General features: G+C 41.5%; 1 protein-coding gene across 1 annotated transcript in view; it reads right to left on the bottom strand.

Annotated features, from left to right (window-relative positions):
• Positions 1-17,899, bottom strand: part of fn1a (fibronectin 1a) — a 37,778-nt gene extending 19,879 nt beyond the window's left edge. Inside the window, exons 1-15 of the mRNA XM_061791781.1 lie at positions 17,569-17,899; positions 16,673-16,798; positions 16,417-16,554; positions 14,821-14,952; positions 14,466-14,603; positions 12,332-12,490; positions 11,785-11,982; positions 10,709-10,891; positions 10,460-10,636; positions 7,065-7,220; positions 6,645-6,773; positions 5,015-5,158; positions 2,629-2,750; positions 2,369-2,537; positions 560-745 (exon numbers count right to left, since the gene is read on the bottom strand). Coding sequence (XP_061647765.1) covers positions 560-745; positions 2,369-2,537; positions 2,629-2,750; positions 5,015-5,158; positions 6,645-6,773; positions 7,065-7,220; positions 10,460-10,636; positions 10,709-10,891; positions 11,785-11,982; positions 12,332-12,490; positions 14,466-14,603; positions 14,821-14,952; positions 16,417-16,554; positions 16,673-16,798; positions 17,569-17,701 — 2,290 coding nt within the window. The 5' untranslated portion in view covers positions 17,702-17,899. The remainder of the gene's footprint in view (positions 1-559; positions 746-2,368; positions 2,538-2,628; positions 2,751-5,014; positions 5,159-6,644; positions 6,774-7,064; positions 7,221-10,459; positions 10,637-10,708; positions 10,892-11,784; positions 11,983-12,331; positions 12,491-14,465; positions 14,604-14,820; positions 14,953-16,416; positions 16,555-16,672; positions 16,799-17,568) is intronic.
• Between the last annotated feature and the right edge of the window lie 345 nt (positions 17,900-18,244).

Genomic DNA, 18,244 nt, shown 5'->3' with positions numbered 1-18,244 from the left:
AGTTGCACATTTTTCTAAGGACAGAAAAAAAAAGATCTGTATAAATAACTAAAACAAAACTTCCGCATTGGGAAAAATAGGTCGAAGCACTTCCTAGCTGCTTGAGTGAATGGTGAAGGGGACCTAAACAAAGCGTGCGGGTGCAGGAACTTTAAAGTGTTTAAGCTTAATCCGTGCTTATGCACATCATATTTGTATAAATAAAGGATATACTGTACATGTATTTAACTTTTGTCTGAAGAAACCAGCCATAAAGAAAAAAAATGTAGTAAGTTCGGTTTCAAACTCTCATGTCATCAACCCGCAGTCATGGTCGTTAGCGCAGCATACACAAGAAATCCACTAACCGTTTTCTGGGTTTGGTCACGTGACATTCCGCAAATACTGGATTCTACACTTTTTGTAACCCTGCCCCTAGCTCCGCCCCCATTTGACAACTGTTTGCTAGCGTTTTCATTCCATTAACTTAAAATGTTATCACGGTCAATCCTTCATTAAAGAGTTTCATTATTTTGTGGCACATATGAATATCCATTGATATGAGTGTTGCTGTACTTACCTAGAACCACAGGGTCCCCAGTGTTCTGTCCCTGCTCATTGAGTTCATACTCTACTCTAAAACCAGAGACCGTGTCGGAGGCAGAGACCCAAGAGATAACGAAGCTGCTGGAGGTAATTTCTGTCACCGACTCGGAGGTGTCGACCATAGGTGGAGGTTGGGTGGTCTCGCCTTGTGATGTAGCCACTAGGAGAGGGACAGGAGAAAAAGTACAGAGTCGTCAGATGAGAGCCGAGAATGCTGACAGAACACAAAACAATAGAAAACTAGAAAATGTGAATGCCGAAGAAGTGCAGTGAGATGCTCTGGAATTACCGATAATTGAAATATTGAAATGTAGAATGTTACACCTGAAGGTGGCATGGTTTGAATTGGTCAAGAAATGTGGAAGGAGGATGTAAATATGGAAAATAGCTCTTAATGTGGGAAATTCATTATGAGAGTACAGTACGGCAATTTGGGGAATGTTATAAATAGCTCCGTGTACATCCTGAATGAGCTGAACAGTTTGAAGATGGAGTGGTTTGGATCAGTTGATTAATGTGGAAGATAGAGGTAAATATTTAAAATGTCTGAATTAAGTTGGAAATGTTCTCATGGAAAATGTGGAATAATAAAAAAAAGGTGGCATTAGGAAAATGTCAAAAATAGCTTCCAAGATGTCCTGAATGAGCGAAACAGTTTGAAGTTGGAATGGTTTGAATGGGTTGAATAAGCTAAAATATGGAAGGATTGAGTTAAATATGGAATGTCTCCAGGCATTTAAATAGGATTTTTTTTCATGAAAAATATGGAATTGTGGGAAAAATAGGTATTGGGGGGGGATGTGGCTATAGTTCCCAAGATGTCCTGAATGATGATGAAGTTGAAACTGTTTTAATAGGTGGAGAAATTTGGAAGGAGTAGAACATCAAAAGTGACATCATAATAATTTTTGAAAAATGTTTCAGAATAACATATCACTGTCAGGCAGAAACCTCGTATGTCCAAATATGCTCAATTTAATATTTTTTCCCAAATCATACTATTGATCTGTAGCCACATCGTCTATTAATGTTCCACATTATTAACCAATTTAAAGTATTGAAAATTGCTTGAGAACTACTCTCACGCTCAACTGTCTGAGAAGTATTGTAAACTCCGCCTCTTCTCTCACTCTGCGGAAGCCGTGCGGCAATATGTTGCCTCAAGATTGAATGTCCGCTTGTTTTTTTTGCCAATAATGAGTGAAAATAGTTAGGTTGCATACAGCTGAGTAAACCTGTTTTGTCAAAAATGGATCGCTGTCATGCTTCGGTGCAGAAGGAAGGGTTCAGCCACAAAGGTAAGTGCGTCTGGATTCATTTCTGCCTATAAAACTGTCAACTCATCGTTTAATTTATTGCCTCACGCATGCTCTAAGACATTTGAGAAAGAGTTGACGTAACCACAAATGATGTAACCACAGTCGTTTGCTTTTGTCAAGTATTAAAGGCTTTATGTCTGTTTGTCTGGTTGGGGGGCTGGCATGACCGCAGACTTTGAGGTGGACGGCTGGCGCTGACGATGTAGAGCAGAATAAATTAGCTTTTTTTTTTTTTTTTTTTTTTTTTTTGTGATGGAACATGATTTTGAGGTGGTATTGTGTTGATGTTGGTAGGTACGCAACAGTATATGATATCACTAAAAGGTATAACACCAACCTGAACGATACTACGGTGTTTGGTAATTCTATCAAAAGTAGTGATTTTGGAAATGTGATTGTGCTCGACAGTGACGAAACGTGTTCACCGAATTCACACACAGCAGACCTGGACTCTCGCAACTCACATGATCCATAATGTGTGGTGAAGTCAAAGCGTGTGATCTCCTGCCGTCCAAACCGCAAAACACTGACCAGCTGACCTTCGTAGGTGATGCCCGGTTTCAGTCCGGAGATGGTGTAGGAGTTAAGATGACCAGGGATCATCACCTCCCTCCATGCATTGTCACTATTTTTCTTTCAAAAGGACAGAAAATAAAGGGCTATTAATATTTGAAACAACCACAGTGAGGAGCGAGATCATATCTATGCCAATGTTCCAACTCACCACTCTCCATTTGAGGATGTACTGGGTAATGTGAGCAGATGGTGGGGCGTTCCATTGAATAGGGTGGGAGTTGGGTTGGTTGCCAGATTCTGTTATGATCACCTGGACAGGACGCTGACCACCTACAAGAGATGGCAGGAACAGAGTACATAAAACAGGCCAGAACTTTCAGTCCGTCAAAATTTGATAACATGACACAAATTTAATGGGCAGGTTCATCCATTTTCAATATTACCCTGCAAAAATACTCGACAGCTTGTCTCAAGAAGAGCGCACTAATCTCCTCTGCAAAAAGGTATGCAGTAAGAATTTCTTCCAGGAAAAAAAAAAAATAGCATGCAACTGTCAAATTCCAGCTTGGACCTCGGCAGCCATATGGGAATAGACTTTTCCTCTGAATTTGTGAAGATGATCAAAATAGCAGTTGGAAATGGAGCCGGTATGCATTTGCTAAGGCTCTACATAATAGTGGCCCAGTAAAAATCCCATTTAGCAAGTGATTATTTGATCTATTGGGTGTTGAAAGGGCACACCCATTATAAGAATGTCAAAATGCACTGATACGAAACACTTTCAACTCCCTGAAACACCCTCAACTCCCCAGCATGTGGCAAACTCCCTGTTTGCCACATGCTGCCTAAAACCACTGAACATCTGCCCCACATATGTGCAAACAAGTTCCCTGATTGCCTGGAATACCTTGAAGTTCTTGGTAGCTGACAGGAGTTCCAATCTAAAAGAGTATTATGTCATCACAGAGGAAATCATTCAAATCACATCTGTGATTTACATTAGAGAAGTAGAAGTAGTAAGTACAAAAGCGTATAAATAGAGGACGTTTAACATGCTTCCTGTATGGGAAACTAAAGGAAAAGAAGGTATCTAGTCGTCTTAAACCATCAGCCATATGGAGAGCAGAGCCGACATAAGCGCTGTTGATAGAAACTGGTAGCTTCTATAAAGAACTGAAGCTGCTAACCACCTTTCCAAACTGCAGACCTATAATCAAGGTTTCTGCGCAAGTGGCTCGGTTAACCAGACGTCCTAGCTGATACACAGACCTCAAAAACAATCTGGGACCAATTAAAGACCGTAGCAGAGCCACAGGCCACTGACGAGTGGAGGGCGGATTCTGCTGAATCCCATGTGCTACACACATCACATAATCAATGCTATTTGCATTGAATGTCATCTATGTACACACCCGCATACACGTACTTTCTCACTGTAAAGTGCAATGTAACTCTTAAGGTATGTTTTTACATTTTTCAAATACAGTAAGTATGCTTCATTTACTTGTAATACATTATAATGGGTTTATTTCACTAATAAAAATGAAAGGCTGCAAAAGAGTGAGTTCCATTACAGTTAAAGAGCAATTAAAGCAAATAACCCTTTTAAAGGATCTTATCATAACAGAGCATACTGCGCATTGCCCTTGGGCTTTCCTTTTTTACCTTTTATGGTTGTACCCCGACTTGGAGCCCGGACTTCACTCTCACTTTTAAAATCTGAGCATGTTGTATTATACACTCGCATACGCATGCATGCATACACACACACACGCATGCATGCATACACACACACACGCACGCTACAGCTGGTTGCCATTATGGCTAGTTACAGATGAAATGTGCCCTACATTTTTTTTTATCGCTCGTCAAGTGCTTAACCCAACTGGAAAGAGTAAATCTCCTTAAAGTACAACAATTTTCTTGCCTGATTTTGGCTAACTCTAACATTTATAAATAGGGTCGCAATTTACCTTAGTGGCAAACAGTGAGTGCTGAAGCACTGCTGAACAAGATCTAAGTCTTTCATGTTTGGTTAAATTTTAAGTAATAATAAAAAAAAAAAAATGTAAAAAAAAAAAAAATCTATAAATGTGAAAGTTGTTCTTTTACACATGGAAATTTGGTTGTATGTGTGCACTCCAGTGTTTTGTACAGCTGTGGTAACAGCAAGGGGAAGTGCCACATGCTAGCTGGAACAAAAGGCTTCAAATGTGGGAGAGGTTATTTGCAAGGGAGGAACTCACACCCCACCAATCTCATTCTGTCACACATTAATGTCAAGGGCCTCCTTTTAAGAAGTGATTTATGACACTTTGCAATTGCAATGTTGGTATTCTGTAACATAAATAAATCCTTTACAAAGATAATAAGGCTCAGTTTTGATTGACAGTCAGAGAGGCATTTTAATAGAAACAGTGACTTGCCTAGAGATTTGCCATGGTGAAGAATGGGGCTAGCATCATTTAGCTCCGAATGTAGCTAGAGTAACACCTTGTGCAGTTCTATACGACGGCAGACTACGACCACAACAAGACTATGCACTGACGATCAACTTTGTCGTGCCGACATCCGCCGCTCATGATGTGTCTTACCAGGATAGGACTGCTGGGGCTCGCAGGTGAGCTCTCCGATGCCGTTACCATAGCAATAGCACTTGTACATGAGTCCATGGATGACTTTGTCCCAAGACTCTCCAATCTGGTAGAAGGCTCGTGTCTCTGGCTCCTGGCACTGGTCTGTGGGCAGTCAAAGCAAAAGAGGGTTCCAGCAGTGGCCTGGAAACTTGAATATGCATTACATTTGTGTAATTAGTTTAAGGGAAATACTATTATTATTCATTTAATTTTTAAATGTTATTTAAGGCGGCATGAGAGTCTAGTGCAGTGATTCTCAAAGTAGCAACATGATAAGTGGTCACCATCTTTGCGGAATTTTCTAAATAAGTTTGAATAAGTACTTCAAACGTCTCTAAAATCCTCCATAATGAATAAATTGATGAAAAAAACAATTGATTACTAACATTTATGACCTATTCTACAGCCCACACAGCTCTTCTTACGACTAATTTCCCCTTTGCACTATTTAAGTCAAGTTTTTAGGAAAAGTGATGCCGTTTGAAACATCACGGTAATTTGTTACACATCGACTTTGACGACCTCTTGGAATTTTGGCCCGATACCAGTTTATTGGTGGATATTTTTAACTGAAACTTGTCAGCCAATCAGAGAAGGGTTTCCCTATGTAGCAGATGAAACCAAAAGGTCGAGGAGATGCAGTATGTTGAAAAATAATCAAGTTTTACTCTAATTTCAAAGTGTTTTCTGACCAGATCTTTTTGATTGATCACATAAAAATGTTTCTCAAAAAGGCAATCGTTCCTCAACCCCACCCCCAACACACACAAAACTCAATTTCTCCTCGACCGCCATCCGATTTTCAAGATTCTCGGTGAGTTGTGTGTTGAAATGGGCATTCCACCCAGACTAAGCAATTTTAACAGACTGTCCTTTTTGGGAAATCTTGTCATGTTGGTACTGAAAGTGTGGTATGAGTGGCAATAGTGGTACACTGGCTCCCTCTAGCGGTACGTAAAAGCATCACTGCGCCAAGTGTCGTTCATTATTTGATTTTTGGTTACATGCGCCAAGTGTCGTTCATTATTTGACTTTTGGTTACATACATTCGCATGTAATTTTTAAGAACTGTTAGTTATTAACCATTTATTTAGGTAAAATGTTTATATAGCTTTTATGTGCAAAACATTTTCATGAAATCATTCTTTCAGTACAGTGGACCCCCGCATATTCAGCACGCAGGTTCGGCACCTGCGGATTAACTTTTTAGTGGAATTTGTTTTTTCATTTTTTTATATATATTTTATTTTAGTGGGGGGAACAACCCGCCTTTTTTTGTAGAAAATGCTTATTGATTGATTGATTTTTTTCGATGCAACTGTATTGGGCATCAATTATTCACGGATTTTCACTATTTGTGGTCGGGCCCGATCCTTATCGCCAAAGGAAAGTAGGGGTCCACCGTAGGTGGTTTTTAAATTTTGTTGTGTGTCTATATGTGCCCTGCGACTGGATGGCGATAGCGTTTACAGGGTTTACCTGCTTCTCGTCCAGTCAGCTGGGACAATTTCCATAGGATGGATAAATAATTTTTTTCCCCTTGTCCATTTGGCATTTCTTGAACTTTTGCAAGAGAACTTCAACCTACCAATGGCGTCGCACTTCCAGCGACCACGCCCCTGTCCAAAGCAGGTGCAGTTCATCGTATAGCCTTCTTCATGTTGTTTGGTGAAAGTCTGGTTCACCTCGTAGGTCAGAGTATCCACAATACACTGGTCTAAAAGACACAAATGAATGCGGTCAAAAAAGACATGGAAGGACATGAGCAAAAGCCAAATGAAACATCTTTTACAGCTGGTGAACATCTTGTGTGTACGCGTGTGTAGTGCAGGTGCAACTGGAAACCTGTAATGCACAGGTGTGCATACTCAGCTTTAACCTTTTGACATGTAGCTTATTAGACATCACCCACGACCTTTCAAGTTGTCACTCAGGTGATATCAATATTGCACTCTAGTATTACACCACACAGAGAGGCCAAATTCACACCTACACACCCACTGCATACCTTTAAGCTGGGAGTAGGCAACACAGCTCCATTCTCCTCGGCCATTGCCCACACAGGTACACCGCATCATGTGACCCAAAACTTCATGCCGTTTGTCCCACTGGTCCCCCACACGGTACATCACCCCTTCACTGGTCGTACACACTTCTTCGTGGGCTGGAAGACACAAAGGAAAACCAAGATGCTGATGAGCCGAGTAGGTACGCATCGCCCGGATTCCCCCACTAATGGACATCTGTGTTCTAATGACCAGAAAAAAAAAAGAGATCACAAGCCAGAAACATCTGTCCTGTGTGCCTGTTTGCGAACACTGTGTGTGTTCAACATGTGTTCTACATTAAAGAGAGATACTGTAGTTAAAGACTACATTTGCGTTGACGACAAGCATTTTTATGCCAGTGTGTGAATGTGATCAAGCTGTCTTAAAAGTCACTATATTTATGTTCAGGATTGGACTATTTTTCAGAAAAGTCAGCATCATGAAAACAGTTTGCTTTAGTTTCAAAGTGCTGTTGTTACAGGTAGTTTTACGGTTAAGCAGGATACACACACCGACAATCTGGTCAAAGAACACACTTGACGATTTTTTTTCGTTGTCATGTGTGGGGTGTCTCACATTTTACAATGTAGATGTGTCATAATTCATCGCTTAATCAACATCTAATTGATCAAATTGATTAATAACAATTTTTATTTTATTTTCAATGAATCGCTTACAGACTTTAGTCCATTTGGCGTACGGCTTATCCTCACTAGGGTCGCGGGCGTGCTGGAGCCTATCCCAGCTGACTCTGGGCGAGAAGCGGGGTAACCCAAGAACTGGTCGCCAGCCAATCGCAGGGCACATATAGACAAACAACCATTCACACTCACATTCACACCTACAGACAATTTAGAGTCTCCAATTACCCTACCATGCATGTTTTTGGGACGTGGGAGGAAACCGTAGTGCCCGGAGAAAACCGACGTAGGCAAGAGGAGAACATGCAAACTCCACACAGGCAAGGCCAGATTTGAACCCGGGTCGCCAGAACTATGAGGCAGATGCGCGAACCAGTCGTCTCCAAATTTAGTCGAGTTCATATTCTTTTCACAAATCTATTGCTCAGTCCCCACGTTGGTCTGTTATTTTTACAGATTATCGACCAATGTACAGTGTTGAAAATTGTTCCAATGTTAATGGCTCAACTGCCATGCCGTATTTTTTTTTTTCTGAAATGTGACGGTTTTAGAAATCCGAAGATTCCGCTCTACACCAACAATATGAAATTCTAAATATGGTCAAGTATTACATATTGTATTTGTACAGCTTGGCGGCGACCCGCTCGATCTTGCTTCATACCTGGAAATGTATTTTTTGTTGTAAAAGCTTATGATACGACATGGCACTTTTTTATTTGCTGTTACATATGTGACGTTACGCCGCACAACAGTTCCGTCACATTCGGGCCGGGCACGCTCTAGTTATGCGGCAGACCTGAAGTGCAGGATGGTGGCGTGCTATCTGAAAAATCATACCGTGGAAGGCACTGCGCCAGAATTGTTTGATTCAGTCTAAACAACCAACACTGTAGTATAATGACAGCGGGAGGAGATCTGCATTGTAGGAATGCAGTCATGAAATAGAACTGCACCAAGTACAGACCACCTAGCCTCTAAAGGTGCGGTGACATGGCAGTTTATAACTTAAAATGTTTGCGGGGTGGGGGTTTGTTTTTGTTTAAAATGCTTCTACAGCAAAGTGTACATTAACTGTACCACCACATGAAAAAGCATCTTTAGTTTAAATCCATTGCTCAAGGCATGTCGAGAAACACCTTTCGATGAGGTGGAAACGGCTGTGACTGTAACTCGAAGGCTATGTTTAAGTACTGTATATGTAAGGCTTCAGATGGACTCATATATTGGGTTCAATGCTCTCCTAGCCAATGTCCAGATTTTGAGAGGGGATTCTAATATGCAGATTGTTCGTCATAGTGCGTTTTTTCAGTGTATTGAGTTGTAATGCGAATAAGAATTTGATGCAAATTGTTCCTGATGGCTACAAACTGTTTCCAAAAGACCACATGGCCTGACACAACATTAACCTTTTCAACAAATGCCACAGCAAAAAAGTGGGAGTGCTGCCACTCTTTTTAGCATCGCCATTTACATCTCAACTACAATGTTTATTTTGACAGTCTTTGTTAAGTCATTAAAGTCTGAATCAAAGGCCCCCTGGTGCGCAAAGGCAACCAACTCCCCCCACTTAAAACCTTGACAGGCTGTTTTCTTAACAACGGGGTGTTGGCTAAACGTGGGCCCCCTAGATTTACAGGAAAAAAAAAGTCATGGAAAAATAAAACACTAAATGGAATTATCATATTAGGCAAATGACATGAGGCTCCGTTCATTGGCTGCGTCACGACAAAATAAGATGATTACAAAACTGAAAAAAGTAATTATGTTAAACAAAGTACGTTACCTCACTGTTGCAGATGTTTCCAGTGTATCTCATCCACATTTTCTAGTCTGCTGCCAGACTATTTTATCTCCCATCTGCCAACTTTGAAGTCCAAGGAGCTTTTGATGTAGGCTCGTTCTCCAAAGATTTGTTTGATGATAGCGCTCAAAAGATTTGTTTGGGACTTAACTCCCCTTGCTGTCAGAGGATATAGTTTCATTGAGGTGCTGCGTCCACAGTTTTAGTCATGGGACTCTTGTTGATAGCTTAGCTAGCTAACCCACCTGGTTGGGAACTTTCATTTTATGCTTCGCTTGCATCATCGTTACCATTTCATTAGTATTTCACAGACGTTAGTGTCAATAACCCCCTGGTGTTTCACTGCCTTCAGCCCCTTTTGTTGCCTGCAGAGGTCTAACTGACACCAATTCAACAAAACAACACTTCCCTCACAAGCCAAATGACTTCAATTTGCCTAGGGCAAGGTGTCAGAACTCAAAACAAGATCACCCAAGTCCTTTTAACTCCAACCTGTTACGAGTTTAGATGCTAATTGAGTTACCAGTCGCCCTTTTCAGACAGGGAGGATAAATATTTAACGTCTGGGAGCGTGATTGGAATTGGAACCGCTAGTTATATTCGCTGGTTCTTTGGTAAACAAACTATTGTGTTGAAAAGATCTACACTTGGCCAGCTTGGCTGTGACATTTTGTTGGTTTGTGATATTAAATTTCCCCTTGAAGAAGAATAACCACTACATTAAATGCATACTGTATGTTTTAAGAAATATATGTGGGTTGCTGACATTTGGAAAATGGTGGTGATTTACGGTTGTCTGTTGTCTGCAAGACACATTCAAATATGTCTTTCATTGCCTTTATTTCACAACGATGAAACGATTCCAGGCCAAACAGCTGGATTAGCTTCTCTTCCAGTTTACACTCCCACTTACCAGCCATCGGGCAGAATCCAAAGCGCTGTTCGCCGTCGTAGTCCGTTGTTGTACCGCACCACTTCATGCCATCTCTCCGTCCATCTGCAGTGCAGTCGGTATAGTTTCGGCCGTTGTACAGGTAGGGGAACTGGCACAGTGCACCGTTGGAATTACCGCCCCTTGTTGCCACAATTACTAGGGGAGGAGACAACAAAATGATTATCCAGCTACCCAGTTGCTTTCTGGCAGTTGCACACGCTGGCTCACCATTTTTTTCTGTACAGAAGGAATACTTTTGGTCTGTCTCAAAGTCAGATGAAATGGAACACCACAGCTGTCCATCAGCGCGCCCATCAGACGTACAAGCGTGATAAGTCTTGGCCTTGTAGACAAAGGGGAACACACAAGGCTGACCTCCTGAGTTGCCCCCATACACTGGAGCTGGGCCATCTGGATGAAAGCACAACCATATGCCAATGTTAAAAACCTTGAAAATTGAGACATTTGTTTCTAAATACACTGTACATGTTTGAAGATAATTGCTACAAACATGAAAAGACTGAGAACACTGTAGTACTTGTGGAGATAGAGCATTAAACTGTTTTGTACAATTTTAATTTTCCTGATTTTTGGGGCATGGCTAAAAAAAAACGCAGCATGACGCACTTTGGGGTCCGGATGTTGAGTCGCCTGTCCACCACTATATATAAACTTCAGCGCTTTTTTTTCCGCATCAGTGATTATCTGGCGCAATTGTGATGTCTAGTTAGCTAGCTAGCTATCCCTACACCCCGAAAATGCAGCTTACCTTTGGATAGTCTTCTGGCGTGGCCGCTTTAGAGCGCCCCGTTATGAGCCGTGAGTGTGCGCACACCGGCGAGAAAGGTGGAAAAAACAAATTACGATGTGACAGCCATTATCTGGATCAGCGCTTTGCGCTGGCATGGCCGCTTTGGAATGTCTCGTTATCGCGGCATGGAAAAGCCCCACGGCGACCCGGTGGACTATATTCCAGCCACAGGAGGTTTTAAGATGATATATTTTAGTGGGTCAAACCTTTTTCCAGGTCGTAGCAATGTTTTTCGTTTGACAGTTGAGCTGGATGTTGTTTCAGCACATTCTGCAGACACGCCCACAGCGATTGAGAACGAAGAGACGGGCTTAATTTTTCACAATTTTGAAGCCTACTTTTGTGTGTGGCATTTTTTTATTTTATTTTTTTATCATTCAGACTTGGCAGGGTTTTTAACAACACTCTTCAATGTGACGTGTGAAATTTCAGACTTTAAGCTCCAATTTAGTAAGGATTAGATTGATTAAAATGACTAAAGAGAAAAACATACCCCATTGTTCACAGCTGACGCCATTCCCCAAACAAGTACACATCATCTGATTGGTTCCCTGGCTCTTAAGCCAGCGCTGGCCAACAAAATAGGACAGTCCAGAGTCCGTGCGACAGGGTCCTTCTTGCGGGAGTTCAGGTACAGAGGGAGGCTGGTAGATAGCAGGCTGGATATTAGTGATCACGCGAGAGCCGGTCCCTGAAAGAGAACGTGGGAATTCGGTCAGGGGGCAAGAAACAATGTTAAAAACGTCCTTACTATTGACTTAAATGATTTGTTGAGATAACACAGAGCATTTCTTTCAACAGCTTGAAGCACATTTTTTTCTCGCTTAATGCTCTCCTGTCTTTAGTTTTTTTCACCTTCTGTTCCATGTCTGTGTTGCTCATGAGGTCATGATCACGAGTTACATTTCTTTCTCACGTCAACACTTGGCTCCCCCCCCCCAACACATCTGTCTCTGTTATACATTATTCTCTCAGCATGAGGACCAGGAGAGGGGTCCCAAAAACAAAAAAAAAAGCACAAGGATATCATCAGTTCTCACCCAGGCCGGTAGTGTGAAGTGAGGCATGTCTCTCACACTTCCACTCCCCTCGGCCGTTACCCGTGCACAGGCACTGAAGCAGGTTGCCTCTGGCGTCGGTCTTAGTCCATGTGTCTCCAATACGGTAGGAACTCAGAGTGTCCTGGTCGTTACAACGATCTAAAAAAAGATGTGAGTAATTCATCATAATCCTACAGGACATAGACATGCCTTTAATTACTCAACATAACAGTCAATTCACTTTAAAACTATGGCAAAATATTGTTTTCATTGTTTTACGTGTTTCTACAGGCTGTGGATCGAACCCATGCACGTGAGCAGTGTAACTATTCATACTGGAAATATTCCAGAAATGTATTATGAAGGTAAATGTATGCAATTTTCAACAAAATCTTCAATCCAGTGATTATACAGTACTGTATGTACGCACAGAAGAAATAGAGATGTTTGATATGCGAAAGGCAGCAGTGCTTAAATACTGCACATGTGACTGGAACAAAAATAACCCTCCAGCCACCCATTTTCAACACCACTTATCCTCACTAGGTTCGCAGGTATGCTGGAGCCTATCCCAGCCTATCCCAGCTAACTGCGGGGTACACCCTGAACTGGTTGCCAGACAATTGCAGGGCGCATAGAAACAAACATGTATTCGCACTCACATTCATATCTACGGACAATTTAGAGTCTTCAATCAACCTACCATGCATGCTTTTGGGATGTGGGAGGAAACCAGAGTACCCGGAGAAATCCCAAGCAGGCATGGGGAGAACATGCAAACTCCACAGAGGCGAGGCCGGATTTGAACTGTGAGGCAGATGTGCTAACCAGTCGTCTACCGTGCCGCCCAAAAATAACCACAAGTAATTAAATTATTTTGCGTGCGTAATACACTTACAAAAAAGACAAAATACATGTTTGACAGCACACCGTCAAACTGGGAACATTCATGAATTCACAGGAAAGGAGTTCTCAGAATGTCGCAAAGGAAAGAATAAAAGTAAAAATAAATACTGAAAAAATATGGGATTTAATTATTTATATTAGCTCATTCACTCCTGTGTAAATTTACACTACATTTCAAATTATTATGCAAATAATATTGTTCTCTGCTTTTCCTGAATAGCTGATTTAAAAAATATTATAACTGTGCATTTTGTTTTTTATTTAAAAAAACAATTACTGTTATCATTGGTTTGTTTAAAAACGCTTTCATAATATTATTCTGACAGTTGATGGCCTGAAAATTATGATGACTGTCATTTGAATCAACTATCTAGAAAAATCTGAGAAAAATATAATTTGCATAACAATTTGGAATGCAGTGTATATTTGTCAACTGGATTCCAACCGTTTACTGCAACCGTCGTATATATTGTAAGTCCAGTACGTTTTTTCAACAGGTTAGCGTGGAAGAGGGTCTTGCCCATTTTGTCTGTGAAATTTAGGTTTGTAAACCACTCTAATGACTAACAGATCCCTGTAGATGGCGGTGTTGCCTTGGTTTGGATTGGAGATCAGCACAGCTTCTGTGTAGAAGATAAAGATTAGGGGATGAATCACACTATCTCTCATAATAATCCCTCCCTTCTCCCCCTTCTGGGAGAGAAAAGCTAACACGTTGGGAGTCAAGTTTAGACACCTGAAACTCAATCATAATGTATATTTGTATGGTATAAACAGAGATAAATAGAGTATGTGTCGCAGTAGGAAGTAGAAAGTGTGTGCCGCAATTGCGAGAAAAGATGCTGCAGTTCATGGAGTGAATGGAGAACACCATGTAAAAAAGCCAACTCAGGCCATGCAGTAATTCAAGTTCACTCACGTGTTTCTTAGTTGTATATCTGTAAATAAATGTTTATTTTCCCATCAAAAGCCCTTTCTCATTCTTGTTATTCTGGTCTTATAGTTTGAGGTTTTACGAAAGCAACAATGTTAGCTTCAAAGCCACTGTTCTGCTTGACATTTTCTCCACTTTTTGATCAGAAACCTTTTTTTTTTTTTTTTTTTGGGTGATACCAACACATGTTCTATGGAAAAAGCTAGAAACAAACATTGTTTCTGTTGTTTTTTGTTTCAGCTGGCAGTGAATGAGTTAAAGTCAATTTGAAGACAAAAGAGATTGGCCTCTTACTTCTGGAAGTGCAGGTTATGCGGCCACTTCCTTCTCCCAGACAGGTGCAGTCCACAACCATCCATCCCTGGTAGGGCTTCTCCCACGTCTCCCCAACAACATAGGATGTCCCCGCCGAGTTGTCATAGCAACGCTCAGCTGCAGAACACGCACGTACACAGTTAGTGGACATTGTAAAATATACATTCAAAATGCTGTGTTTACGCTCATGTGGAGACACTCTGACCTGTACAGAGTGGGCAGACAATAGTGCATCATCCTCCAAGTTGCCATCGTTAGTCATTGCCAGTCAACGTGTACGCGTGCGAGTGTGTTTGTGGGTGCATGCGTGCGTGTGTGTGTGTTTATGACTCACCAACAGGCTTGCAGGTCCATTCTCCTTTGCCGTTACCCAGACAGACACACTCCAGCATGTAGCCTCCTGTCTCGTGAGGTCTCCTCCAGGTGTCTCCGATCTTATACGAAGCCCCGTCCTCATGACAACGATCTAGTTGGACAGAGGGCGGATGCCTGAATGTGTGTCACTTCCACAAAAAAGAATGACTCGACATTTCTCTCATTATTTAACCACACAGTTAAGTGTAAGCAGCTGCACAACAGCACATTTGTGAGACAACTGCGGGGAGAAAATGGAGATTGGCAGTTTACTGGCACACCAGAAGATACTAAAGCAGGCTGCGCGCATACTGAAAATCATGTCAACTTTGAGCATTTTCCCTCCCTTGCAATGAAAGTTAGCAAAGGCTCAATTATAGGATGTCTCTGAAAGATTATCCCGAGCGAATATCCTGTGGTGTTGAGTGTGGTAGGAGTAGTGGTTGAATGACTAAAGATATGTCGCAGTCGACTACAATGTGATGAAAGTCAAGTCCAAGTCGATTAATCGATGACGTCCGGTTTCACATAAAGACATAAACAACGTACTGGCACAGAAACAAAACAAATGATTAAAAATACAACTCACCATGATTCAGAATATACTGTAGTTGTTGTAACACATGCTCATGTTTTTTTTTCTTCAACGAGGCTTGTGCTCCACCGGAAAACATAGACTGGCTCGGAAAAATTTTGCATTTCTCTGTTTCGCCATCTCTATCTCACTTGTGCTTTTATTGTATTTGAGGATGGACTTGCATATTACGCAAGTGATCGTGTTATTAGTTTTTGTCAACTATTTCCACATGCTTGTAGCATGGTACGACCATATGACGTATTGCGACAAGTGTTACACAGTGTTACACAGTGACATGCAGTTGGTTGGCATGTGTTGTGACGTTGACATTGTTATTGAATCTTTATGTAGGTAGGTTTTTATTTTGTTTTTTTCCCCTATATTTGGGCGCAGTGTCAATGTTCAAACATGCATGATGTTAAAGTTGCTCAAAAAAATATTAAATATACATTTTAAGAATAAACACTTTTGTATTAACACTTAGGCCTGCCACCGTATTTTAATGTTGGTCACGATAGTGGTACTTAGAGAGCCAAGTATCTTTTTAGGTGGTACAAGGTTTAAAAAGTTAGAGAACCACTGGTTTAGATGTATGACTGTGTTAGTCAACATCAAGCTTTAAACGTCGATGCGGAGCAGTAAACTCGACTCCTTGACTAGTCGATTAATTCAACTCCTAGTAAAGAGTGATTTTTTTTCCCCTCCCCCAATCTGCTCGCAAAACGTTCAGAGCCAACAAATCGTAAACATTAAACCTGTTCAGTATTTACGATCAAAAATCCTTATGTGTGGTCAACACTGAGCCACGGATTCTGTGATTGTGTGTGTAATTTCAGGTATACCACACGATATAAACACCATTTTTTTTCTTCATCCTCTGGGGTTACTCACATTTTAAACATCAGATAAGATGTCAACAACTGCTTGTGCGAGCTGTTATGTGTGGTCTAGGGGTGTGAACAATTAATGACAGCATTTCCCATGGAAGGTTCAACTTACTGGCAATAGTGCAGCTGATCTTTCCCCTGCCAGATCCGATACAGGTACAATCCCAAATCATGGCATCCTTAGGTCTCTCATATGTTTCTCCCACAGTGTAGTACTGCTGGTTGATCTTATCATAGCACCTTTCTTCAGCTGCAGGGGTAGGGGGGGACACAAGAGGAGAAGGTGTGTTTGTTTTGTCTCAGACAGAGATAAATAAAGACAGACTTGTTGATAAAATAACACAGCAGGCACACACATGCAAACTCACCTTCAGGTTTGCTTATACACTTAATGCCGGCGACGCCGTTGCAAGTGCACACCAGAGTGCTGCCCAAATACTGCCGCTCCCACTGGTCGTTAATGTTGTAGTAATGGCCGTTTTCTATGCAGCCATCTGGCAGGACATGAGAAGAAAGCAGGTAAAACAATGCTCGGAGGCCGCTAAAAGCTGGAAGCAATAAGCAGGTCATCTTAAAAAAAAAAAAAAAAAAAGGGAAAATTCCATCTGTCGACAATGTGAGAGGGATTATATACTCAACCCGTACATACTAACACTATACCTGATGCTCATGTTTGGAGTGGAAACAAACTCCTGTGTTGAGTTCTGGGACAAAAACTTGAGCGAAAACTAATTTAGATTAAAAAATACTTTTCCCCCCCCCCCACCCAGATAAGACTCACGTCTGTGAGGTTGACTCAAGATGTGTTAACGGGACTTCAAAAGGACCCCCAGCCACAGTAGTAATTCATTTGTAGCTGGGACAATAATATTGATTAATTTAGATGAAAAACATTTTTCTTGTCAGATAAAACTCCCCCTTGTCTGCAAAGTTGACCCCTGATGTGTTAACTTGACTTCAAAAGGACAGACATAAATCATTTGGAGCAGGGACAATTGCTACTTTGCCACTTTTGTTCCCCTCACCAGCCACCAGCAGTTGGATATTTGTTCACATCTCCATCTCCCATGAACACCACAGTCGCTCATCTCTCTCCACAATTCCACATAATAAATGTATTTCTTATTTGCAACTTTTGATCTTCGTGAAAAGATGGAATGCGCTAACATGACTTTAGGATAAGGTTGTTTGTTCTGGTAAAATGTCACATGGAGTAAAATCCTGAAATTCATATGTGGGCAGATCGGAAGAAGTCACAACTTACCCTGAGACACCGAGGGGACGCGATGCTGCTGTGCCTGTCTTCGGTGCTTGTGGTTCCCCTTGGGCATGCAGTGCACTGCGCTCCCGATGCACAGAGCGACCAGCACCCTGGCGGCTATGCTTCTACCGGACATACTTTGCGAATGTTACTCTTAAATGAAGAAAGTGGACTCCGGTCTGGTGCCGAGAGAATTTTGGGCGTTCAACGGTCGGTCTGCCCCTCTCCTGTGCGCGGCCCCAGTGTGCAGGTTAGCAGAGAGTGGGTGTGATTTATCTAACTCGCCATGGCTGAGGCGCAACCCAAGGAAGGAGGAAGGAGGAAGGAGGAGGTTCGACCAAGTGACCGACAACCCACACAGTGTTCGGTCGAGCATTTCCATAGTGGGTGACGCAAAATGATGCGTAATAAATACTCCTTAAAAAAAAAAAAAATGTCAAGACACAGGCGAAAAACATGTTACTGTCCTTTATAATTGAACAGAGAACTGACACGTTCTTGTTTGAATAAAACACATGGATAGTTACACGCCTGAAAAGTTTTTTTTTAACTCCAGTTCCTCTCCCAACAATTTAGTCTACACAAAAATATTTATTATAAAAATGTAACCACTGAAATGTCAGCTCGCTTAGCCAGCGGACGTAGGCCAATGGGTTTATTTCTGGTCACGTGACCCTAC

Source organism: Phyllopteryx taeniolatus, chromosome 12 (genome assembly GCF_024500385.1).
Source record: "Phyllopteryx taeniolatus isolate TA_2022b chromosome 12, UOR_Ptae_1.2, whole genome shotgun sequence".
Classification (NCBI taxonomy): Eukaryota; Metazoa; Chordata; class Actinopteri; order Syngnathiformes; family Syngnathidae; genus Phyllopteryx; species Phyllopteryx taeniolatus.
Note: the sequence above shows the minus strand (reverse complement) of the source record. Positions and strands in the feature narration are given on the sequence as shown.